This window comes from Gorilla gorilla, chromosome 1 (assembly GCF_029281585.2).
Source record: "Gorilla gorilla gorilla isolate KB3781 chromosome 1, NHGRI_mGorGor1-v2.1_pri, whole genome shotgun sequence".
Lineage (NCBI taxonomy): Eukaryota > Metazoa > Chordata > Mammalia > Primates > Hominidae > Gorilla > Gorilla gorilla.
The window spans coordinates 23,331,225-23,358,599 of NC_073224.2; the positions used below are offsets into that span (position 1 = coordinate 23,331,225).

The window sequence follows — 27,375 nt, forward strand, 5'->3', positions numbered from 1 at the left end:
TCAAGTGATGCTCCCACCTTGGCCTCCCAAAGTGCTAAGGTTACAGGTGTGAACCACCACATCCAGCGTCTTTTCCTTCGTAACTGCTTACAATTCATCTTGTTCACGAAGAGTTTCAACCTAATTCCATCCATGTCCTCAACCCCTCAGCAAACATGGCCTAGATGAAGGATCTCTGGCTTGGTCTGGTCATTCCTTGAGACTCAGCTCAGCCAGTATTTGTTACTGAGACCTTGAATCATTTCTTTCCAGTGCTACAAGTTTTGAGGCTGACAAACCCAACTCTTCATGACCTCTGAAGACTTATTCATGAATCCAGTGGCTCCTGTGTAAAGAAATATGATTTACAAGAAAATTAAATGATTTTTTTACAAACACAACGTTTTTACCAAGGTCAAAATCCAATGAAGATGTTCTTATTTCCCATTATACATCATTTTTATTGATTCCTTATTTAAACAAACCTTAACAAAAATGAAATATGTTCAAACATATTTTCAACCCACTCACCCCCAGCTGCTACCAGCCACAAATATACCATCCTTGCTTTTAAAGTCATAAATGGAGTGAGGTAGACCATTTTGGTGGTTCATAGGCAGGCTGAGCCTTGAGTAAATGAATCTGAGCATAGGGTGTTTCAAGAAAAATATGCATATTCTTTCTTTGTGATATTTTAATTTTAGTTCCAATGAAACTATACATCCTCCAAGGTGATGATAACTTCGAGAATCTTCTGGTACTGTGATTGAAACCCAGTGAGTACTCTAGCTACAAGACACTGGCCTGAGACAATGCATTTTCTGTGATGACAGCAGAGGGAGCCCCTTCTCTCCAGTGTTTCAAAGCGATTTGCTATTATTCTGTTTAATATAATAACTGAAAGTCTCTATTTTGGGTGGTAGGCACTCACTGTGCCCAATCACCTAATGATGCCCTGTATGACAGCACCTTCTCATGTCTGGTTGATAAATGAAAAACCAGAAACCTGTCATAGAGATTACCTAATTTGATATTTTAGCCCCCTCTGAGGCAAGTAAGTACATCTCATATATATATATATATATATATATATATTTTTTTTTTTTTTTTTTTTTTTAGAGAAAGTCTCACTTTGTCGCCCAGGATGGAGTGCAGTATGGCGATCTCGGCTCATTGCAACCTTCGCTTCCCAGGTTCAAGTGATTCTCCTGCCTCAGCCTCCCAGGTAGCTGGGATTACAGGCATGCACCATGGCGTCCAGCTAATTTTTGTATATTTAGTAGAGATAGGGTTTCACCATGTTGGCCAGGCTGATCTCAAACTCCTGACCTCAGGTGATCCACCCGCCTCGGCCTCCCAAAGTCCTGGGATTACAGGCGTGAGCCACTGTGCCTGGCCTATCTTTTTTTTAATAATTGCAAAACAGACACAAAAGCTAATTGAATTACCTGAGATGACTGCGCAAGTCCCCAGAACATCTGGAGATTTCCTGACCTTTATTCTAGTGGTTTTATCTGGGGGCAGAACTGGACAATTCTGAGGTGTTTTCAGAAAACCTTGAATTTGCATCTCTCAGCATCGTTCCCTCTCAAAGGTCTTTGTGAAGGAGCAGAGCCACTGAAATTGCATTGCTGCTGTGTCAAAAACAGCCACAGGAAAAGAGCAAGAATAATTTCCTAGGAATTGCATTTCAACCCGAAAAAGCTTCCAGATTCCTCAGTAACATACATAAAGAGCAGAGTGCATTGCATGATTTCCATCTCAAGCTTCTAAATGGTTTTTGTGCCTATTATCTAGAAAGAAAAATATGTTGGTGAAGGAAGTCTTTGGGTAGAGTTGTGTCTAGGAATTCACAAGCCTGAAGCAAGGCTTTTTTTTTTTTCTAGCCTCCTATCCATTCACCCGTTCATTCACTTTTAAACAATCACTACAACTATTATACAATACTTATTCCACAATATAGTTGCTACTTCTGGTAGCCAGCACCCTGCCCCCCCAACTCCAAGGCTGGTGATGGAGAAATAGTTTAATGTCAGTTTTTAAAGTGACAGGGGTCATGCTGTTCATTTTTTGAGAAAATACTGCAGAGTATTAAAGGGAATAATTAATAAAAATTAGCAGTTAACTAATGGGGTAGAAGCTCAGGTGCACAACAATGCTATGGTCAAAGAAAAACTTTTTTCTTCAAATTTACATAAAAGTTTCTTGATAGAAAGTAAACTCATTTTCAGGCAGTCAGTTGTTAACAGTACTCTGGGCAGTTCCCATAGGGGCATGTCCTGAGGTTTGCTTAATAAATACATTTTTATTAGCATGCACCATCCATTAGTGCTAACACAGATGCTTCTTAAACATGCGTGTTTACTTCACCAGCACGGAACATTTGGCTTATTATAGCTGCAGCCAAAAAAAAAAAAAAAAGCAGCATCATGATTTCCAAAAAGGGAGTGACATTTGATTTGGGGCAGCTCTTGTCATGCGCCATCTCCAACTTAGAAAATCCACCCTGTACAGCCCGGCCCGCGTCAGGGACCCTTGCAGGCGGCAGCCACGGCTGCTGCTGACGCGCGTTTGATCTTTTCTGGGCCACCGAGGGCTCGCCACACCCCTGCTCTGGCGCGCACGTTCCTCGCTCGGCCTCGCCCAGCAGGAGCCAGACCTTTTACTTTATTTGGTTCACCACGCGGTCTCTGCTCCAGAGAGCGCGCCGGCGGCGGCGCACTCGGGCCCTCGCGCGCACTCGCACATTCTTCCCCGGGAACGCGGGCAGGGGGCGCGAGGAGGTGGCCGGGCCCGGGCCGCGGTCCCTCTAATTATAGCCCGGCAGCTGGCGCGCGGGCTTGGCCTGGCGCTCGGGGCCAGGACTGGGCGGTGGAGCGGAGGGGCGGGGCGCACGGGGCCGTTTCCCGTTTCCGGGCCCGCGCCCCGCCCCGTCCCGTCCCGTCCCGTTCCGTTCTGCCCCGCCCCGCCCCGCCCGGGGTCGCGCGGCTCCACGTGCGCAGAGCCGGGCGCGCGGAGACTGCGCTGCTCCAGCCCGGGAAAAGTTCTAGAATAGAGGCGCGGCGCAAGTCAGGGGGCCGCCTTGGAAACCGCAGCAAGGGCTCCTTGTGGGCTCCAGGCTGTTGGAGAGTGAGGGAGCCTCCTCCCCTTTCCTTCCCGTGGAGTAAACAGAGCTTGGCAGGGCTGGAGGCTTTCTTCCTTTTAAAAAGTGCCATTCTGAACAACGATACAAAGTGAAAAAATAAATTTTTTAAAAAAGAAAGGGAAAAACTACAATTTGACCATTCTGACCAGCCTCCTTGTTCCAACTGGCCTCTTGATTTGTATAAAGATAATGGGGTCCGGCGGCCCCCTTGATGTATGAATTGCACGCTGGGCATAATGAACTTATTGTGCGAAAGCACTTTGGACTTCGGACTGTGTTCCTATGTCAGAATTTTACTGTGGTTTGTAAGATAAACTGGAAGGAAACAAACTCGTGGTTAACTCTTGTCAATACGTGTCTTGAACCAAGCAAAGTGACATTTCCTACCTGTGGCTTTGACTTTAAGCTGCACAAAAGATAGGAGCTAGCCTCTCAGCTGTTCAAAGCCTAGAATGAGATGCCTGCTTAGTAGGTGTTAAATTATAACAGCAACAACCCATATGGTGCTTATTAGGAGAATAGTATTCCAAAACTTCTCTAATGACTGTGACCCTCCTGTGAAATTCTGATTTCAATTGTATATGGGGTACAATAAATCTTTATCTTTTATCACCAGAAAAGCTAATTGAACTGCTGTTTGCAGGCAGAAATAACAAAATGGGGGTAATGGGCTCTTAGCCTGGGCTAAGGCTCTCAACAGCTTTTTTCTGTTTTGCAGCTCACACATACAGTCGGCTCAGGCAGACGGCCCAAGCCAAGCCTGTGCCAAAGAAATGCTGATTTACTCTGACCCAGACAATCTCTACTCCCACATGTCACTTCTCTGCAGAACTCTTACTAGTATGGCAAATACTTTAAAAATCATACAATAAAAGAAGGCAAAAACCTCAGTAATTTGAGGTTCACTTTTAATAAACTCTTTCCATGCATTAAAATAAATTGAGGTCCTTAGCTCTGGCGAAATGTTGTTTCCGGGTTTTTAATTCCCACCCCCCCCCACCCCCAGGCATAAATAGCCACATACACAATTCAAAGTACTCTATTTGAACTAGTATAGGAAAGATGTTTTCTATAGATATTGCAGATAAATTTGCAATGACTTAAATATTTATCTGCTAAAGTTGCTGAGTGCCTCCACAACAAAACCGAACTCATTTTTTGTGCACGATGGGCATCTGAATGCTACCTGATGGTGATGATATTGAAATACTAATTGCTAAGTAAAAGTGGTAAGTGATGTGATCTACAGATTATGTAATGTAGTTCATTTCCCCCAAAATGTAAACTATATTTAGAAATATTCAAATGTGACATTATTACCCTATACAGGATGTCTTATCTCAGCATCAAGGGCGTCTGCAGAGCTGCTGGAGGAGGCTCTTCAGATTACGCAATCTAACTTCTGACAGCCCATTCAAAGGATGAGAACAACCGGTGCCTTGAAGCTCTCAATTTAAACTAGGAATCCTGTAGTCTAGTCTCTAGACTTATCTGACCTAGGCAGAAATCATCTCCTAGAGGCTTTTCATGGCTGATTTTGTGATGTTTTACTTGCACTGAAGATTTATTATTCCATGTTTTGAGTTAGTGTTATACAGTGCCATTCTATATATTTTCCAAATAAATGTTTGTCTTACAGAAGAAACTGTTTATACCATTCTAATAGGGTTGTTTAATAAGGAAATTTTACTCAGTTGGGTTTTGGGTTAAAAATAAAAGAACAGCTTTTAAGATACAATGTCGAAATGATTCTCAATAATGATCCGTCTATGGTATAGTTACTTTTTGTCCTAAAATACCTTTTCTGTGGGTTGTATGGATTGTTTTATGTTGTGCCAGGCAGATGTGCATAATTTTCTGATTAAAACCAGTGCAAATACAGACTTCATATTCTATAATCTTTTAAAGAGACAAGTTACACTTCAGATCAAACAATCAGAGAGCTGTTTCAAATCAAGCATTTTAAGTTAAGTTGTATTGACATGGGGAGGGAGCAGATGACACACCTAATGAGTTAAAACAATGTTCACTGTTAAATTAGGTATAAATTAATGTAATGATAACTAGGGGTAGTGTGGGTATCCCTGACAAATTATGGATTTATCTGAGGATTAATGGAGGAATCCACAGATAATCCATAAATCTACCCATTTTCTATCTTCTAACCGCTTAACGAGTAATTTATAAATTGTCTATTTGTGTGCTTCTTAAGTTACAGTGAGGGGTTCAGACATATTAAGGAAAATGCAGGCTGTCAAGAGAAACAGCAACAAGGGATCTATAGAGTTTGTAATCTGGAAAGTCACACCCGTAATTTTTATTTGATTGTAGTACCATTGCTGTCAGAGGCCTAACCAGTGGCACTGAAGGAGTTAAAACAGTCCCCACCCCCACTCCCGATTTCTAGAACCCCACATGATAAATTGGGCAAATATGTATTCCATTCATTGGTGCATCTGACCTTGGTCTGTGACAGAGGAAAGGCGTGTCTTCTCATACTGTTCCCTATGAACAAAAGGCAAGCAAATGAGGGTGACTCAGGACTTCTCGTGGCCTACACACAACTGAACATTTTTCTGAATGATTCCACGTATACACTTAGGAATCAGGAAGAGAAACATTTTACTCTTCACTAACCAAATAAAACCATCTATAAATCATATGCAAAACAACTTTGAGTAAAGAGGGACTTAAAAGTCTAGGAATTAAAAAAGGATTTCCATAGTTTCCTTTTAACTCTTCCCCCAACTCCCCTTTGGGAAATAAACAAAGACATCTGCCACATCAAGAGTCTGGTTTGTTTTCTTAACTGAAAACGAAATGCAGTCATTAAAGTATATCTTTGGGAAGAGGTTTTGAAATGTTGAAAATTACTTCTACAAGCTGCACTATTTTCAATTTCACTAAAAATAAAATTTAGCATTTTTGTTAGAAAAAAACTGAATAGTTCATCCTATTTCTTTTAACCTAGTTATTACATGAAAAATTGTTTATCATCTGTAACTTGCTAAGAATATGGTTTCTTGAAAACCTTAAATGGACTACTAATAATGAGAAACTATTAAAATATATATAGTGATGGGCCCCTCCTAGTTACCAGACCACCCTAGTGTAAATATATTCAAGTACACATTCACTGTTGCTGTTTAATTTAAAACATATAGTAACTCTATGTATATCCTAGCCTCCAACTCTTTATAAGTTTCACAACTTCCTTTCATAGAGAAGTCTGCCAAGCCATTAATCAATAAAAAGAGTAAAAGCTGCAACATCTAGGAAATTTCTTACTATATGAGAGTAGCCAGTAAAATGTGTCTCAGTGCTTTCTACCTTTTATCTCTATTTATAAATTTAAGTTTCAGGATATCAATAAAGCTCATACATGGCTTTGGCTTTTTTCATTCTTAAGCTTTCCAAAGTATCAGGCTTTTTTTTTTTTTTAATCCGTTTTGTCTTTAGTGCATTTCCTATGGCCCAACGTAGCTGTTTTATTCCAAAGCTTTTCAAAGAGCAGCTCCAGGTCTTGAGAGTCTTTTCAGTGTCGTCACTATCTTCTCTTTCCAATCTACCATTGCAGAATTGCTGGTTCTGCTGCTAGTTGAAAAATAAACAAATGCTTTCTAGCTGTACTTTGTTCAGCTCTTTTATCTGTGTCCCCTATCCAGTTGCCCTTTCCGCAGTCCCTGGCACTTCTTTTTTATACCATCAGTTGCCTTTTTGTTCCATGTCTTTTATCTCCTGAAGTTCAGGCAAACCCCAACCCCAAACCCACACATCCTTTAGTCACATTGCCATTAGTGATTAAAACAATAGCCATTCTAAGCTTGCTTTAGAAAATTAAAAAAGGCCTCAGAAAATGTTCAGTGCTCCCAATTTTATTTTTATTTAATGCTAAAAGTTAAAGAAAAAAAGGTACTGTAAATCTGACAAATGACAGAATTCAGGTGATATTTCCATAGCGTGATTTTAAAATATAATAATGTTGATATCTGAGATTACACTCACTTCAGTTGACATGAGTTTCATCATATATAGAAAAAGTATCACCTTCAACTTAAAAAAAGTAAAGGTTAAAAGGTGGCACACTTTTAAAATACTTGGTGGCCAAGGAAAGGTATATAGTAAAAGTTGTAAACCATGTGTATGTTCTCATAACTTTAAATGTGAGGCCACATGAAAGACAGTACATCTGTTAAATTCTATAAATTGTTAAAAGCAAAAAAGGGAAAGCTTCAACACCCCATCCCCTAATATTTTGAGTATTAAAAGCACAGCTGAAATATTAGGATTTGAAATCTGATACTGCCCATGTACAGTAAGTGGCTTTCTGACATTTTTATCCAGCTGTGGAGAATCTCTGCACTGTCATCAGGTACAACAAAAGATCAAACCCATGTCCCGATGTTAACTTTTTAACTTAAAAGAATGCCAGAAAACCCAGATCAACACTTTCCAGCTACGAGCCGTCCACAAAGGCCACCCAAGGGCCAGTCAGACTCGTGCAGATCTTATTTTTTAATAGTAGTAACCACAATACACAGCTCTTTAAAGCTGTTCATATTCTTCCCCCATTAAACACCAGTACAGAGAAACCACAGGTTGCCCTTTCCACAGCTGGATAGACTTATCCAAAACGGCAGGATGGTTCTGTATTAATCTTTTTGGAAAGCATATCTGTATTACGATTGCAAAACATACAGATAGCTACCACAAATTAGGTCAAATGACTGATCAAGTTGTAACATCTGTGAGGTCAAATTCCAGTTATAATAAAGTGCCTAGATACACATTTATACAACAGACCATAAGAGCTGAATTCTTTACAAATGTCTTTATGGGCATGTAAAATTGACTCTGCATTTCTGCATGTGTGCATTCACATAACAGAGACCAGTCTGCACTGAGTCATATATACTCCAACTTGAAAAAGTAAGTGTAACAACTGGTTAATCATGCAAGTCTGTTTGTAATATAACAATGACCGGTAACATGAATTCTCGCACAGTAGTAATAATAGGTGCACTCATTAAAAACACTACGGAAAAACACTATTTGGTGCAGTATCTGATTTTCAAGTGTTAGTAACTTGACCATTAAAAAACAGTTTTGAACAATTTTAAAAGGAAAGACAAACATATAACTAAAAAAGAATCCAAAGTTGGTAAAAATCTGTATTTTCAAATGAAAATAGAAGCTAGGCTGTGAACCATACACATAAATTGTAGACCTTGAAGCCATAATTCAGCCTAATTATAAGGCCAAGTTACAAACACCTGAACGTAAGGATTTAAAATAGTGTTCCTGTCAATGTTAAATCATAACAGCACAAAAGAAAAACCAGTATCACTGTGAGACAACTATTTCTAATAATTGATGATTTATTGGTTTTAAAAAAATCATTTTACTGATGCAAAATAGTGATCAAAAGAAATTAGTTTACAAAAAGACTTCTAAAAATATTTTGAGAGGTGGGGCCTGTCTATTATATAAAACCCTTAATTTCTTTAATTTCCACTAGTTTATCATTTTTTTCCAGAACAGTATTATTCACTTGGTATTTCAAACACATGTTAAGAAGGAAATTACAGGTTTCCTCCACCCACATTTGGGCTGTCACTGATATGCCCAAGGGCAGTCCTGGCAGCACCACGCGGCTGTTACTGTCATTGTACCATACTGTATTCAGCACTCACTAGAAACAGGGTATAGGTGATAGTATCAACAGCAATAGCACTACAGGTAAATGATAAACAAAACAAAACAGAAACAAAACCAATCCCACAATCTCCAAGTTCACCTGGACTGTAACTTCTCTTGCAACTCTTTCAAAATAAAGGACAACAGCAACAACAAACAGACCTCTAGGGTGTTTAAAAAGATGAAGTGGCGCTGCAGAGCTGGGCTCTGCTCAAAGATGGCAGTGCCATCTTGTACACACCACCATCCATTATAACCGCCTTCCATCACTGGAATTGTGTCTTATGTAACCAACTAGCATGCAGCATTGTAATCTTACAACTGATCACGTGGACAGTGAACAGCGGTCAACTTTGTCTTAAAAAAAAAAAAAAACAAAAAACCCCAAAAGACCACACAATCCTGAAAATTTCCCAGCAGCACTCTCAGTCATCAGTATCTCAGGAACTGAACTTTTGAGCAAAATAGAGATTCAAAATCCACTTTCCTACTCCTCTGAGGACAATGTTTCAGGGTAAACTGGTGGTATTTCCCAGTGGCATGCCCACTTGACAACATGCCCGTTCAATCATTTCCTTTCCTTCTCCACCACTTGGCCTCCGGCCTGAGAAAGGGGCCAGCAATAAGGAATGACAGACAGTAAGGCAATCTTACAATGTCAGAAAATGTATTTGGCTTTTTTTTTCTTTTTAAAATAAGTGCATACAAATACAGCTAGAAGCATTTCTGATTTGCCAAGTGCTCTAAAAAAGCAGCGCAAGTCACAGCCTACATAGAACGGTAACTGTCACCAGGATAATAAAGCACAAAGATATGCTAATAACGTTAACAAAAGAAAAAAATGCCTTTATAAGTACATACCTTTTGTCGTCAAAAAAAAAATATAGAAACACAATGTATTCAAAAAAAATCAAAATTATACAGCCATGTTTATGAAGTCTACATTTCCCTTGTCTTGGATATATATATATATGGAGATATATATACAATTCAAGCAGTTTTAATTAAGGGTAATCATTGGGTTTTTCTGAAACCGGAAAAGTCACGAGTCTCTCTCTTTTTTCACTTTCACATCTCCAGCAAGGATGGTTGCAATTTCCCCTTGCATAAAGGCCCAGGGGACATTGGAGCCCACAAGAGGGCATTTTTCCCCACTGGGACAATAGACCTCTCCACTAGCTCCCTGCTGTTTGATGCTTTGTCTGGAGCAAGGGAAGCAGAACTTGTGCGAAGGGACGGACGGGCACTGCACAAAATGGGTGTCCTCCAGCCGCTCGTGGCAGAGGGTGCAGCACAGCGGGGCACTGGCTGCCAGAGAGGAGTCCGGGAGGCTGGCAGGGTGCACTGGCTCCAGTCCTCCTGTGTTGCCTGCTCCCTGGCCCCCCACCTCTCTGGGGCCCAGCCTTCTTTGGTTCATAGAGGACGGAGAGGGCGGACTGTTGCTATTCCTCCTGGTAGTGGAGTGAACCTGGTTGGCATCTTTTGAGGCATGACTGCCCCCTGCATTGTCTGCTACTAAGATCAGGGCTGCCATGGGGGACTGGCCATTCTGGGCCGCTTCAGGCGGTGTGGTCCGGTTGGAATGAGGTGAGGCAGTGGGTGGTGGCGGAGACACAAAAGAGGATGTAGGAGTCATGGGGATCTTGAGCCCTTCTGTGGATGTGGACAGCCACGGCTGGGCCTCTCCATTGATCTTAGGGGGCCCGACTTCACCTTCTGGTTCTGGAGAGGGTTTCCTTTTCCTTGCTGTTCTTGCAACTGGAAACACAAAGAAATAAAAGGAAAAAGGTAACATAAGTGGCGGTGCACTGAAAGAGATCCTTCTCTTCCTAACCCGAAACAAAAGTCGTTACAGAATTCCTCCTCTCTAAAAGCACAGACAGAAAACACTCATATACGAGTTTCAGGTGCACATGCAACTTAAAACCTTCAGGCGTACGGGATTCTGAGGCAGCAGACTGATTTAAAATGGAGCCACTGAAAATGACACGCTTGTAACTGCCTGTTTGTACACATGCACAAAAGTACCCTCGTTTGCACTGAACATGTGACTGCTAATGTCCCCCAATAGGTTAAAAGGTGACTGGTGCCCTCATGCTCCCATCCAAGAATGTGCTGGGAAAGGAAAACCCCGTGTCAGAGCGTATCAGCCCAGTCTGACTCATCTCTGTTATGCTGCTTCAGCACATGAACACGTTGCCACCAAGCACTGGTTCCGCCTCAGGCAGATCAGGAAGTGGGGTGTTTGTTGTTTCTGGGCTGGGGTAAAATGGTGAATCGAAAGAACCACCCCTCCTCTGCTCTCCGTCCCCTTTTCTCCCCTAGACCCCCTCACTTCACAGCCGCCCCTACCTGCTTTAGACCCGTTGGCCCCGTTGGCCTCGAAACCCAACAACCTGCCTGCAGTCAGGGCCGGCTCCTTCTTAAACTTGCTCTCGAAGGGCCCCGAGTGGCCGTGCTGGTGCAGCGCCAGCAGCGTGTCGCGCACGGTCTTGGGCCTGTTGACCCAGTCCTGCTCTCCAGACCCGCGGCTCTTGCCCGCACCTTCCGCGCTCAGCTCGGCGGCCCCGGCCGCGGTGGACAGGCTGTCGGCCGGGCCCCGGTGCGCAGGCGGCGGCGGTTGTTTCTCCTTGGCTGCCGCCTCACGCTGCTCGTGCTCCACGGCAGCGCTGCTCGACACGGATGCCGGCCGCTTGTGGGCGCCCAGGTCGGTGGGCTGCGCGGAGCCCAGGCTGGCGGCCGCGGTTCCGGACACCGCGGCTAAAGAGGCGGCAGCGCGGCCGCCGAGGCCGAGCGCGGTGGGCAGCGGCGTGGCCGAGCCGTTCATGAGCGGCACCAGGGTGGGCGGCACGGCGTGGCCGCGCCGCGGGTTCGGGCTCTGGCGATTCAGCTCGGGCGGCTCCTCTAGCTTGGAGAAGCCGTTGGGCACCAGGATGCCGTTCACGGGCGGCGGCTGCGGCGTCGGCGGCTGGGCCAGGCTCGCAGCCGAGCGGCTGCTGCCGAAGTCAGAGCCGAGGCGCGGGGGCCTCTCGGCCGCGGCCGCCAGCGGGTAGCGCTCCAAGGCCTGCGGCGCGCGCGGGGCCGCCTCGGGGCCGCCGTGGCCAAGCTGCTGCTGCTGCTGCAAGAGGATGTCCTTGGCGGAGAGCGGCGGCGGCTTGGCGGCGGCCGGGGCTGCGGCGCCAGGTGGGGAGCGACCCTCCGGGAAGCAGCCGTGCGCCCGCTTGAGCTGCCGCGCCGTCTCGATGACGAACTCGACGCGGTCGGCGCCCTCGTAGTTGACGCAGCCGCGGCAGACGGGTTCGGTGAAGTCCCAGATCATGGCCCAGGGCATGCGGGGCAGGTCACACAGGTAGCACGACTGCCGCCGGGACGCGGCCGCCACCGCCACCGCCGCGGCCATGTCCGAGGAGCCCGCGACACCGGAGGAGGCGGAGGAGGAGGAGGGGGCGCCGCCGCCGCCCCCCACCGGCACCACGCGCGCCCTCCTCCCCCCCCAACCCCGCGTCTCCCCCACCAGCGGCGGCGGCGGCCGCAAAGGCGGCGGCGGCGGCAAAGCCCGCGAAGGCTCGGCGCCCGCGCAGCGCCCCCGGTGCACGAGGGGCGGCGGGCGCGAGATGAGGGGCTGCAGCCGCGGCAGCAGTTCCCCCCGGCCGGCCCGGGCACGGGCGGGCGGCGCGGCGCGGCGGGGCGGCGGGCGCGGCGGCGGGGGCTCGGCCGGAGCCGCGGCGGGCCTCCAGACCGGGGCGAAGACGGGCCGCGCGGGCGCGGGGGAGCGCAGCAGGTCGCGGCGGCGGCCGGCACGGAGTGCGGGGCGGGGGGCGGGGAGGCCGGGGGGGCAGGGGGCGGGGGGCGGCCGCCGGGGCAGGCTCAGCCCGAGCGGCGGGGCATGCCGCGCCGGGGTGGCGGCGGCCGGGCGGCGTGGAGCTCGGGCGCGGCGCGGGCCCCGGGTCGCTCCGCCGCTCTCTCACAGCTCCTGGCGTCGCCGCTCTCCAGCGCCAGCGTCAGCGGCCAGCCCGCCTCAGCTCCGCCGCCGCCACCGTCGCTGCTGCTGCTGCCGCCGCGACCGCTCCACTTCTACAGACTTGATTCTTCGACAGTCTCGCACGGCGCCTGCGCGGGCCCCCTCCCCTCGTGCGCGTGCCCGCCCTCCCGCGCGCGCGCTCCCCCTCCCCCCGCGCGCCGAAGGAGCGCTGCCGGGAGAGTCGGCTCTGCGGCGCCCGCCCGCCCGCGGGGCAGCGCAGCAGCGCAGCGCCGGTGTTCCCCTCGGAACACCGCGCAAAGTGATCGTGTGCTTTTCCTCCACTTTCCCTCACTTCGCGCCCCACCCGGCTGTCCCGACCACCCTCAGGATGTTTTCCTCTGGTGTGCCTCTGGGCCAAATCGTGCTAAAAATCATTTCTTTTTCTTTTATGCAAGGACACTTTGTCACTTGGTTTCCGTCAGTCTCCTGAGAATGGGGAATTTAGGTCTAGCGTGGTTCACAGTTCTGGTTTTTTAAGAGTTATACTTGAAAGCTCAATGTCGGACACATAAACATGAAATCCGTCACTGGTGCTTTGCATTTGTCTTGGAAGGGACATACGCGCCGCCTGTCCCTTTTACTAACTAGGGAGACTGTGAATATTCCCAAGCCCAGCACCACGTGCACACGCCGCCAGCTGGCTCGCGCGTTTTCCACGGAGCCCTCTGGAAGGGAGGGAGCGCGGTTCGGACTAGCCTCTCCCGAACACCAAGTGCCGCTCTTAGCCCCGTCCACCCCGCCCTGTTCAGCTGGGGCCTCGCCGCGCCAGTCGCCCCGGCCGCCTTATGTAGGTATGCGCGGCGGGCGCGTGACGTGGGCGCGGGGCCGTGGGCGGCCGCCGCCGCGAGTGCGCACGCTCCGCGCAGACGTGCCTCGGCGCCGCTGGCACTAGGGCCTCGTGGAACGAATGCACATTCCAGGGATCCGGGGTCTACGGCCAGCGCGGCCGCGTCACAGCGCAGGCTCCACCCCCTTCGGCGAGTCTGAGCGTCGAGGCGCCGCCCCCGGGCCCGAACTTGGACTCGAGGTGGCGGGAGGCGAGGGCGCGAGTCGTGGGGTCGGGGGGGGGTCCTGCTCGCCTCCGCGAGGTCCCCGAGGGCCGTGGGGGCGACCGGCTGGCTGGCTCGCCCGCCGGCGCGCAGGGCGGGCCGCCGACGGGGGCGGACTTGCGCCCTATATGCCACCCAGGCCAGGATGAGCCCAGCCCAGCCGCCCGGCCTGCAGCTCTGCCACCGTTGGCAGCCTCAGACTCAGCCCAGACTGAATTGAATGCTTGAGTTTCGCACTTTTATCGGGAGGAGGAGCTGGTGTGTGTTATGGTAAATCACTTTGGGCTGGTCGTTAGTCTCCCTAATACACGTAGGCTTAGTCGCTCTTCAATTGGGACTTTTACACTTAAGCTCTTTAAGGGCGGCCTCTGGAGCTGCTTTTGTTGGGAACACAGGCCCACAACTCTCCCTTGAGACTGGAATGAGCTGGTTAAGTGTGGGAAGAACAGGGTACTAATTATATTATCTTTCCTACAACTGGATTGGTAGGTGGAGAGAAAAAAAAAAATCATGCTGACGTTTCTCTCTAGTCGTTGCTATTGAAAATACCAGGTTGCTTCAAAGGATTAACCACAAGGAAGAGGAAAAACACCCTTAGAGAAACAGTGGAGGGAGCTGCTTAAAACACATGAAAAAACCTGTTCGAAAATGGCACAGAAAACGTAATGTCAGACCTAAATGTTTTTACAGGCTAACCTTGAATGTCTTTTGGGGATTTCCATAGAAGGTGCGCCTGTTTTAAAGGTCTCTGCATCTGTTCCTGGATCTTGCCCTGCAATTGCAATCCTGCCTCACCCTCTCCAAGCTGGGAGAACGGGGCCTGTCCAGATCCTTCCCGGGAGTAGCTGGTGCCAGCGGGTTTGGTCACTCCCAGACCCTGCTGTTGCACACCGCTTTCAAGACCTGTCCCTTTGGTCACCCTCCTCAGAGACCCTGTGACACTCATTCCAGCCCATGGCTTCACCCACTGCGTCACTGCCCAAAGGGGATGAAGTCCAGTCCTTGTGCTGCAGATAAATGAACCAACTCATCGCCCCCAAGAGACGGCCCCACTAAGCATTGACTGAAACATATTAAAAGAAAACACAACTCACCATTAGAGTTGTGGCCTAATTATACTCATTTCTCTGCAAGCTGGTACTGTAATGGCCTCAAGGGGAGAGCCTGCCACTCCATCCTAAAATAGAATTAGAGATATAAATTCTGCCACGATACTAAGATCTTTGCAAAACAGAGCTTTTCTTCTCCAAAGGAAGAGCATTTCCTTCTTATTTTACACTGCCAGTTTCATGTCGAAACTGAGTTGTTGTAACTTCCCTAATGAAATGCCCGATGGAAAATGGAAGGGCTATTTTAGTTCTGGGCTCGATCCGGAATCAAGGGGGTTAAGGCTGGATGCAGGGCAGCAGTTCCTTATATTGTATCAGAAGTCTTTCATGCAGCCTGGCCTTTCATGTAGCTCTGAAGCAGCTTTATCGATGTATGCTAAGTAAACATAGCTTTGTTTTTGTCTTCCACCCACCGCTCCCTCCCGGCACAGACTGGAGTTGGATCCCGTCCAAAGCGGCTGCTGCAGCAGTTACAGCCGCCTCCTCCACACACAGGAGCAGGGTTTCTAGGGTGAGGCAATGCGTCTGCAATTCGCAGAGACAAGGCAGGAATTGTAATTGTAGTTCATCATGTGATGACTTATGAAAGAGGAAGTTGGTATGTTTTAGTCACGTAGACTCTGCCCTCTTGCTTAAGGCACCAGGTCCTCTCAAAAGAGAATTATGATCATCTTTGCCACCCAGAGTCAAGGTTACCGGGTTGGCTGCAGTGTGCTCCTGCACATTCATATACGGACAGGCAGGCAGATGCTGGGCCAAGTGTCGGCGACGCAGCGGGATGAGTCTGGCTTTTCACCAGAACACTAAAATGTTGCAATTTGTCTTAAGGACCAAAGGAAATATTCTATGGAGAACACTCCTGCTGAGACTAGACAAACCAACAGTCCTTTCCCGCTCTAATTTCTGAGAGTTTTTTTTTTAAATAAAAATCACAGTTTAGGAGTAAAAGGAAAGCCATTCAGTATGACACTATCAGAAAAGCAGGAATAAGGAAGTGGCTTGGAAGGCAAACCTAAGAGAGCAGTTGTAAGCGATAGCTCAATGGGTAGAACTAATGTGACCTTCCGACACTGAGATTGAAACGGGCTTCTACTGCGTGAACGTTAAACATCTAAAATCTGAATCTGGTTTCCAGAGCTTACTCCAGTCAAGCAGCTATTAAAACACGGAAGCCCTGAACTGACTGTCTATAGAGCAGTGTAAAGAAGCGGTTCCTACAAGAGTACCTTGTTGGAACTTTGCCTCCAGGATATGCAGCTGCAAGAGGGGTGCAACCCCATTCCCCCAGCAGCTTGTGGGTGCTGTCCAGGAGATAGATGGTATTCCTAGGAACTGCTGAGTTCGTGGCTTTCACCCTCTATCCAGAGGTGGAATCACAGCCTTCATGCTTTAGAGTGCAGTTTCCTTAAATAGCATGATGTTGCAACCATGCTAAAGCTTCTTAAACTCTGACCTTGGCGTATTTGAAGAAGAGAAAAAATGCAGCCACGTTTCATCTGGATTTCTGTGGACATCATTGCGGGTTTCTTCAGCTTTGGCAAAAGTGTCGTAAGGCTTGAAGAGCACACGTGATATTCAGGGCTTTTCCAATTTTTTAAATAAGTTATATATATTTGAACACATTTGTTTATATGAATATATCTACACATACTATGGAGCACCATGACATAAATGAACCTTCTGTAATTGATATGAGAGTCTTCCTTCTAAGTAACAGCATTTTATGAGACAATCTTACTGTTTTTCAAATTGCAAATATTCTTTTTTAGAAATACTTTCCCTCTGTTTGACCTCTCTCTATAGCCTACCTCCCCTGTGCACAGAGCATACAGATATTAAAGAGACTTTTGCATGTGGAGGAGATAAACTCTCTGTGGAGGGTCTAAGAATCAAGCCAAATAAAACCGCAGGAGCTCTTAATCATCCACATATTGTACACAGAAGCTGTTAGTCGGCAGCCTATATGTCAACGTATGTATAGGTCCCTATTTAGAGCAAAATTTGGGGTCTTGATGAAGGTTAAATACTCACTGTGTCAGAATTTAAAGAGCTAAGTGAGAAACAGACAAAATAGACAAAGGAGAGATTGAGGTCACACACTTGCTCAGTCTGCAAGGAAATTTGTAGAACTGGAAGGGATTCAACAGCCATTTGATGCCAGTAAACCTCCTATTGACTTTTTGGAAAAAGCAGGATGAAATGCACTTTTCTGGAATAATATCTGGATGTGGGTTTAACTTAGAATATTTAAAACACTCACTGAAGCCCTTTGAAAGATATCAGTAGGAAGATGTTGACAAAATAATGAATTAACTTCACAGATAATGTTTGAAAATATAAAAATGGTAAATTTTCCCTTCTTAGCTTTTCTATTAAAAAATGTACATTTCCTACATACACATTCCATAGCATAAGAACTGAAAAAGTCGAATAATGTAATAATTCTAAAATGTTAAAGAACAGGACGATGGCATGGTATTTGCTGTATCTTTCACATGAACATTTTAAAAAGATATTTCAAGGATAAATTCTATTATCTTGTCATCCTTTTCAGAAACTAAAAACCTGACTTACCTAAAGTAACATGAAAAGTGAGTGTCAGAGGCCAGACGCGGTGGCTCACGCCTGTAATCCCAGCACTTTGGGAGGCCACGGTGGGTGGATCAGGAGGTCAGGAGTTCGAGACCAGCCTGGCCAGCATGGTGAAACCCCATCTCTACTAAAAATACAAAAATTAGCCAGACGTGGTGGCATGTGCCTGTAATCCCAGCTACTTAGGAGGCTGAGGCAGGAGAATTGCTTGAACCCGGGAGGCGGAGCTTGCAGTGAGCCAAGATTGTGTCACTGCACTCCAGCCTCTGCGACAGAGCAAGACTCCATCTCAAAAAAAAAAAAGTGTCAGAACTGATATCTAGGTGTGAGTCCTGTTGCCTAAGGATGTAGTCGAGAATATTCTATTTGCATTTTGCATTGTTAAAAATCATGTAAGCACAGCGTAGAGCCCAGCAAAGGAGTGTTAACATCTGAGTGTTAACAGGAAAGGTGTTAAGATTTGCTACCTATCCCTATATTTATAGGAAAAAGGAAAATTTTAGTATAGTTCATAGAACAATCAATCCAAAGAGAAGTAAACATTCACCACAGACAAAAGGAGCTGACAGAGGTAAGGCACAGTTGCTATAACACCATGTCGAGTGTGGGACTCTTTAAATGGCACACCATTTTTATGCTAGTCTTTATGAACCTTGGATAAAAACTGATGTTGGTGTTAGGATAAAAGATTCAATTGTGGGAGTCAGTTGGGTGATGAAATGGTTTTGGCACTTACCAGGTTGGAATCCTGCACCTCCAACTCTTTGTGATCTATTTTCTTAAAAAGAGGAAAAACTCATGAAATAATTTAATTCCAATTGTAGGAGTCCAATCCTGACTACTTTGCACTCAGGCAAATAAATACAATGGGCTACAGGGTACTGAAAAGAAAAAAGTGTGAAACAACATTGTATAGAATATCACGGTTGTAAGGGTACAAGTTGTTCATAAAGTATGCCAATGAACTTTCATTGTTATTATTATTATTATTTGAAACAGAGTCTTTCTCTGTCGCCCAGGCTGGAGTGCAGTGGTGCGATCTCAGCTCACTGCAACCTCCACCTCCCGGGTTCAAGCGACTCTCCTGCCTCAGCCTCCTGAGTAGCTGGGACAAAAGGCACATGCCACCACACCCGGCTAATTTTTATATTTTTCAGTAGAGACTGGGTTTTGCCATGTTGACCAGGCTGGTCTCAAACTCCTGACCTTGGATGATCCTCCCACCTCGGCTTCCCAAAGTGCTGGGATTACAGGCGTGAGCCACTGCACCCGGCCATGTTTTGTATTTCTTATGAAATAGAAATTAGCCAATATGAATTAGGCTTTCTCTTGACAAGATGAAAATATATTTTGCAAAACAATGCCATTCAGCAGGATAATTTGGCCTTACCAATGGAGTTTCACTAATCTATTCTGGTGACTTACTTACTTTAGTCTAATGGGCTCAGCAAAAAATAAAGTAAGCTTGTTATTTGAAACAATTATTGTATGTATATAGTGCAGATTCCAATGATATCTCTCAGAGGTCTACACATTTAACAATAAAATTCTTTCTCCAACACCTGTTTTTTGGCATGGGAGGAGTAGTGGTCATTTTTGTAGGTAAAGGAGACACAGGGAGCTCCCTACACAAGGAAGGAAAGTTAAACAGACTGACTGAGGACTGTACTTTATTAGTTGGAGTGAATTCCGGTATGCATTGGCACATCCATTTCTGTGCCCACATGGTAATGCCTCTTTGTGAGGCAGAGTGCAAAACCACTGGGAAAATTAAGAATCACACCCAGAACTGAAGTTCATACAGGGGAGAAGGAAACAGACATGCAGTAGGCAGCCTAGATGTGAGCCCTAGCAAGAGACTACTGATGGATTCCCCAAAGTGACTGCCTAAATGTAGTGTGTTTACTACAAAGCTTGTCACAGACAGCTAAAATGCAAATACAAATGAACTTTGATGGACCTCCTGGCAAGACTCCCAGCCCTTCAAGCAAATTCCTGAGTGAGGAAGCTGGTTCTGAAACATGCCTGGGAACTGCACACATGTGAACTTCCTGAGGCCTCTTCTCTTTAGCATTTAACAGGTAGCTGGATTTTAAACATTTGTCAGGCTGCTTTTATTCTGTCTACCTACCTCTCAATTATCTACCTATCTACCTATCCATCTATCTATCTTTGCATTATCAGACCAATTCATTATTCTTAACAATAGTTAAGAACATCAGTGTCTGTTCACTTTATGAACTGAGACACCAAGACAATAAGGAATCTGTCTTAAAACAAAGAAAATGTGTGGTTAAACGACACTTAGAATTCAGGTTTCCCAAACTGCAGTTCTTTCTTTAGCCCACTGGTGGGCTACCTCCTATTTATATTTTCTTCATAGGTTCTTTTTTGCATACATGTAAGTATCTATGCAGGAGATCACTGAGGGACCATAGCTTCTCTTCATTCACCTGGCATGTGACCTGAGGCAGGTCAGCTGGACACCCTAGGCCAGTTTTTCTTGAGTGGAGGAGACGGTGCTGGCCTTGATGTCATTTCTGTTCTGACCTCTCGTGGTGGGTGGGGGTGATGGGAATACACAGGAATTTGACAAACCCAAGCCCAACATTCTTCTGACCCACATGGGATTACAAAACAATGCGGAAAAACTACCAGTAAATGCCTGCCCATTATTTGGGGGCATTGTGCCATCCAAATAAAGTCAGGAGGTTAAATGGCTACCAGAGCATCACATCATCGAGAACATCGTGTCTGCTTGGTTTGGGCTCAATCCCAGGTTAGGAGAATCTAAACCACGGTCTATACTTAGTTTAAATTAGCCAGGGCAAAACATCTGTATCAGCATTAATATAAGCCCAACTTCAATGTCTCAGGGCTTATGGAAAATATTTGCATTTTTCTTTCCTCAAGAGACTGCCTTATTTCATACATGTATGTGTGTGTATGTGTGTTTATATATAATTTTATATGTATATGTGTGTATGTATATATACACATATACATGTATATGTGTAAATATACGTATATATACACATATACATGTATATGTGTAAATATACGTATATATACACATATACATGTATATGTGTATATATACATATATACATATATGCATACATATATATATATATGGGCAAAGACTTAATATACTATCCACAGGCTATTCTGATTGTTCAAGAGGCTCTCAGTTGAAGAAGCAAACAGACAAACAAAACGGTTTCATACACAGGCAGGCATTTGGCTGAGTAGGTCGGCAGGATATGGAAACTTGCTTTGAGGTGTTTTTGGATTCTCACCTAGAATTCTACTACTTAATGGCTGTGTGGCTTCTTTGCAGGCTATATACTGAATTCATAAAGGATGTTATGAGAGTAAATTCAAAGAATTCTGATGTTTTGAAATTTGTTGTGACTTGGTTAACTATGGTGAAATGTTACATTCGTGTTACATTATGGCTTTTGTTTATACGGGTCTGATTATGGGATAACTTAATGAAGTTTTAAAAAACTCTATGTTTTTCAAAAATTCTGTGTTTTTCTTATGTGAAGAATTTGTTTCAACTATTCTTCAAAAACCAGAAAAGGAGCCACAGTATACTTTACTTTTCATGTAAAGATTACTCAATATATTTTAAAATGGGTGTTCCAGAATTAGACTTCCAGATTCCTTGAATTGAGAATGTGGAAAAGGATAGGCAGCTCCTGTAATAGGAGACATTCTTTTAAAAGCCTGGAATGCTGAAACCCTCTTAGACTGAAAGCATGTCAGGACATGCCTTTTTGGGATACTGTCAAACGGTTTAGGCTCAGAATTCCACATTCCGTACTTTTGAAGTTGTTTTCTGTTGGCAAATGACCTCTTGATTATTTTCATGTGATGAGTATTCAGGCCAACCTTTTTGGTTCCAAGTGATTTAAACACACACACACACACACACACACACATAAAAACAAACCACTCTGAAGTGTCCATATTTTAGCATAAAGTTAGGAATTATGCGAGTGCTGGGTGTATCACGGTCAATTCTGTGAGCCTCGTCACAGTTTATAGCCGAAGTCAGAGGCTGCAAAATCAGACACACATTGACCTGGAATGCTTTATTCTGCAGTGCTCATTCTTGATTCTCAGAAGTATCGCTCCTGTGAAAAACTTGTCACCATTAGGGAGCTGTCATTTCCCTGGTAAAATTAAACAGCAATTTCATTCACCTTTGCTCCTTTTTGGATGAAGGCTGGCAATGGTTTAAGGAACAAATAAATGAATGAATAAATGAGTGGAGTTCCCTCCTCCTGACTCAGAAAGGTGCTATTTCCCCTCACGCAGGAGATACAACTTCCATGCAAGCCAGTTCTCCCACTACATAGAGCCCTTCTGTTTTTAGGAAGTTCTGATTCATGGACTGGAGAATTGAACTAAATTAGTATACTGTACAGCATGGGCCTGGTTAAATTAAACATAAATGCTCTGCCCCCTGCCACCCACCTCACTCTGACCACGGAGAGTTCATTTAACAGGCGCCACTGTCTGTGAGACCCAAACAAAGGTAGCTGACTTCAAACCCTGTCTACATTTGCCTTATTATAGACCATGTGTTAGTAGATGTTGTAATATTTTTTATGAACCAGTAGGATTCTCAGAATGCTTCAAAACAGGCATGATATTGGGTGATGATTTTTTTTAAGTCTCATCTCGATTTAATTTTGTGAGAATTTTTTAAAATTGTCTGTTTTATTGAGAAATTGCTCAGAGATCATATACAATGAGAAACTCGGCTAGAAGAAGATAAACAAAACAAGTATAACAGAGACAACGTTCTTTTAAAACATTTCATTTTGCAGACCAATAATAAAACTTGTAAATCTTTTAAAAATACTTTTCTTATGGTGTATAAATTCTGATATTTTACTTGAAGCTAATAAAGCCACCATAGAGAAGAAAGTTAATTTTTTCTTCTTTAAGCTTTCCATAGGTAGTATAATTTAAATAATTCTGTGGTACAGTTTCAACACCTCAGATTGAGCACTTTTGTTTATGAAGTAAGAACAGTAATCCTCATGTAAAAAGGTGGTATTGCTACCCTAGACAGCAGATGGTGTTATTAAATACACAGGCAAAGTCTAAGGTCATAAGGAACTAACAATTAACCAGAAATACGATCTGTCACAGTCGTTTAATGGGTAACCTAACAGATATATACCACTTGTATTCTTCTGAGTGGTGGGAGGTAAATAGTCAAGCTTCAGAGCAGTTGCACAATCGTTTAGAAATATTGTAATTATATTCTTATTTAAGCATTTAGGGAAACCAACAAGCCAGAAAGAAAGTGAAAATCAGTGTGATTTCCTCATAATACTGTGTCCTGTTAATCTGCTTTGAAAAATACTTTACAAATTCAGACAGCACAATTTCATAGCTATCCCTGAATCTAACTTGTCTCCCCAAACTAGGAATGTCAAAATTTTGAATTTTTTACTGCCAGTCTCAGTTGTTCTAAGATCTCTTTACATTATCATAGGTATAATTTTTGCCCCCGAAGTTTTCGTCGTATGAAGGTAAAAAATTGGAGCATACACAACAGCAAATGGAAGCAGGGTGGCAGGAGACGGCTGGGAAACTATAGTGGGGAGGAGAGGCAGTCAGCTGGTGGGGTGGACCGTAGGAAGAGAATGGTCCCACCAGTAAGGAATGGGTGGCACTATTAAAATCTGGATGTGGGCTCAATTTCTATTGTAAATCAAATATAAATCTATCACTAAAATAGGAGCTGGATACACAGTGCCCAAGTCCTCGTGAGAGTTTCCCAAGAAGGGTTTACCATGGAGAATGTGTCATCAGTTCCTTTTCAGTTAGGGCTTTTGAGGATGAGGAACTGAATTCTAAATTCACCCAAAGGAAAAATGGCCAACAGGGCAGCAACTAAGCCTGGATCACAAAGAACAAACTGCTTGGTTAGAATTTGGAAGAGTGGCTGGGTGCAGTAGTAATATAATCCCAGCACTCTGGGAGGCTGAGGCGGGAGGATCACTGGAGGCCAGGAGTTTGAGACCGGCCTGGGCAACATAGCAAGACCCCCATCTCTACAAAAAAAATACAAAAATTAAGGCCAGGTAGAGTGGCTTACACCTGCAATCCCAGCACTTTGGGAGGCTGGGGTCTCTACCAAAAAATTAAAAATTAGCCAGGTGTGGTGGTAGTGCATACCTGTAGTCCCAGCTACTAAGCAGGCTGAGGCAGGTAGATTGCTTGAGCCCACGAGGTTGATGCTACAGTGATCCATGAACCATGATCACGCCACTGCACTCCAGCCTGGGGAACAAAGCGAGACCCAGTCTCTAAAAAAAAAAAAAAAAGAAGTTTGGAAGAGTGAACCTTGTACCATAGGCAAATAACTGCAAAGCATACCCAAGAGTCATGACTCTAGCCATTGTGTCAACCAATTGTAAAAACAGCATCTGGAAAAGCAAAAACATCCTCAGTGCCCCAGGTGGATAGAAGATGAACAATGAAAAGCAAGGTTCAGAGGTCACTGGCTGATCAGGGTAAAAGAGTGGGTAGATTCCAATCTTTGGACAAAAACTATTCTTAAAAGACAAAAAGTTATTCAGTTTCCTTGCTGTTGGATTTGGTGAGGATGTCTGAGTCCCAGAAAATGCATACTAATAAGGACTTTTTTCTTATACAGTTTCATGCATTTATATATGTTTATTTAAATTTCTCTAAATTTAATTTGAATAAGGCAGGCAACAGCATCTCAGGGCACAGACTCATAACTGGAGACCTTCATCCACAAGCTTAGCTAGCTAGATTTTCCGTGTGGCCAGGACGCCTGCTGAAACTTCCAGCAGTCCTCAGAAAAACTGATGAGATACCCTTGGGCTGAATGAGTAAGAACTTTCTGGAGAGTGGAAGACTGGTGAAAGTCCAGCTGGAAAAACATATGGCAGCAGAGGCGGAAAGAGTGCTTTATGACCGGGAGCTTTATAAAAAAAAATGTCTGAAGGCTCAAGGCAGCCGTTACAACCTAAGATCTTACTAAGCATGATGGATGTTTTTACTTCTAGGATTGTCTCCAATTTACCTGGACCACAGCCAGCACCGTATCCTCAGGCACCCCATGGGACAGTACATACAGAAGAACAGCATCGCACCACATCCTATCACCAAGGCCAGGATTCCGTGCCTCCGCCCCCCTCCCCACCTCCTTGAAACGGGGGAAGTAGGGGGAAGAGTCAATTCTTCTTGGAGCACATGAGATGGTAGCTTGCTGTGTTGTCCTGAAAGAAAACAAAGTTTGTAAATCACAGTAGATAGTTTTTTTTTTTTTTTTGTAATAGATATGTCGGGAGGGAAAATGACTATGGTAAATTCCATTCTCAACCACACATTAACTCAGAGAATTCTTGAGCTACACAGTGACAGACTGAGCTCAAGGAGAAAGACAGGCAGTCTGAGTTTCAGACTACGGAGCCATTTGGAGGTGACATGTACAGAACAATGCACAGCCTTGAGGTTTTATATTGGTCCTTCCCTGCCCAATGTCATTTCCAAAGTAATAGAAAGGAATATTTTATTTTTTCATGGTAACTCTTCATTATAATCATCTCTTATTGCAATGACCATTTGTATCTGTTACTGAGAACAGGTATAACTAGCTTTAAGAACATTCTACATGGAATGATATATTCCTTAGAAAGAAATCAATTAAGAGGTGATTATTCACAATTACAAAAGGACCCTTTATAAAGTCTGTAATTTACCACAGGTTTAAAGAAAAGTACAGTTGACCTTTGAACAACACAGGTTTGAATGGCACAGGTACATGCATTGATTTTCTCTTGCTTCTGCCACCCCTAAGACAAAGAGACCAACCCCTGCTCTTCCTCCTCCTCCTCAGCCTACTTCACTTAAAGACAAAGAGAATGAAGACCTTTATGATGACCCACTTCCACTTAATCAATAGCAAATATATTTTCTCTTCTTTTTTTTTTTTTTTGAGACAGAGTCTCGCTCTGTTGCCCAGGATGACACAATCTCAGCTCACTGCAACCTCCACCTCCTGGGTTCAAGCAATTCTCCTGCCTCAGCCTCCCGAGTAGCTGGGATTATAGGCGCCCGCCACCACGCCCAGCTAATTTTTGTATTTTTAGTAGAGACTGGGTTTCACCATGTTGGCCAGGCTGGTCTCGAACTCCTGACCTCAAGTGATCTGCCCGCCTGAGCCTCCCAAAATGCTGGGACTACAGGTCTGAGCCACTGTGCCCAGCCCCTCTTCTTTACAATTTTCTTAATAACATTTTCTTTTCTCTAGCTTCCTTTTTCTGTAAGAATACATTATATAATAAGACACATACAAAATCTGCATTCATGGACTGTTTATGTTATTTGTAAGACTTCTAGTCAACAGGTAGGCTATTAGTAGTTAAGTTTTTGGAGAGTCAAAGTTAAACTCAGATTTTTGAATTCACAGGGGTTGGCACCCGGACTTCCATGTTGTTCAAGGTCAAATGTACTTAAATAGTATTAGATTTTTTAAATGTAATCAACATAGACTTGTTAAAGCTCCGCACAAGTTGCTTTGGAGAGGCAAGCATGTGGACCTCTTTTCATGGATACCTCAGCGGTGGCATCTGTAATGTAGCCATTGCAGACACCACTGTTTTTCTTCAACAGACAGTACTGTCTCCCTTTCGGCTTCTCTGATGGATGTTTCACCGCTATTTTACTTAAGCTGTGTTGACAGTAGAAGCAGCAATTACTGTAGTCACAAAAATCAGGGCCTACCTTTATTACCCGATCATTATGACAATTATCCCCCCCCCGTTTTCTCTTTGTCCGTGCACACACATTTCCAAGGCATGTATTTTCATTACCAGACAGAGAAGGGCCTACAGGTCAATTGCACACACTCCGTACTGATAAAGTAATGTCATTAACTTTTGATTTTTTTAAAAAAGCAAATGACAGTCCTCTATTCCTGGATTGTGTTTTTCGTCTTAGGTACTCAAGTAAAAACCAAGATGGTGTCTCTCTCTCTCTCTCTCTCTCTATATATATATATATATATGCACACACACACACACACACATATTTAATTTTAATAATGTCAGGCAGTATGTTTTTTGTTTGGAATGCACTTTGTACCCATGAGCGAAAGCCAGCGATGTGAATCTAAAACTACCTGGGCCTAATGAGGAAAGGCTTTGAAACCCGGGCATTTTCTAAATGTTCAGGGAGAGAAAACAAAGTCACCTCTTCTTAACAAAAACTTTTCTCTTTAGGGGGCTCCAGGGCTGTTGAGATCGATCTGGGCCAGGGACTGGCCAGATGTTTGTTCTTTTGAATGGTGTCCCCACTTCCCCTTTCTGGGGACCTCAGTGGACTTCTTTTGCATTTCCTGGCTCTGTTTCACACAATGCTTAGAGCTTCAAATCCCACTTCTCTGCAGTTGCTCCAAGGTTTAAGCTGTGGGAAAGTCACTCAGGCTATGTGGCGGGTGCCAGCGTTGCTTCTGCTGCTGTACTGCTGTGTCAACACACCACTTCTCTGTGCCTCTGTAAATTGATATAACTTCTCTTGCCTCTGTAAATTGATATAACAACAGCAACAACAAAACCGACTGCCAAGTCACTATGTGATTTACAAATATGTCCAGAGACCATTCAGTATCAGTATCAGCCAGCAGATAAAGCACAGGGCTTAGAGTCAGAGAGCCTGGGGTCTTATTCCAGCTCTACCACTTTTATCAGTTGTGTGATCCTAGGCAAGTGACTTAAACCTTCT

At 44.6% G+C, this 27,375-nt stretch overlaps 1 protein-coding gene across 2 annotated transcripts; it reads right to left on the minus strand.

Moving 5' to 3' along the window:
* Positions 1-6,983: 6,983 nt before the first annotated feature.
* Positions 6,984-12,900, minus strand: IRF2BP2 (interferon regulatory factor 2 binding protein 2). 2 transcript variants are annotated; one of them, XM_019031971.4, is made up of 2 exons: positions 11,174-12,900; positions 6,984-10,579 (listed from the first exon to the last, which is right to left on the minus strand). In XM_019031971.4, exons 1-2 carry the CDS (start codon positions 12,219-12,221, stop codon positions 9,864-9,866), a joined length of 1,764 nt encoding a protein of 587 aa, XP_018887516.2. In that variant the 5' UTR covers positions 12,222-12,900; the 3' UTR covers positions 6,984-9,863. The 2 variants fall into 2 exon arrangements, with proteins under 2 accessions (XP_018887516.2, XP_018887518.2); XM_019031973.4 differs by having other exon boundaries at positions 11,222-12,363.
* Between the last annotated feature and the right edge of the window lie 14,475 nt (positions 12,901-27,375).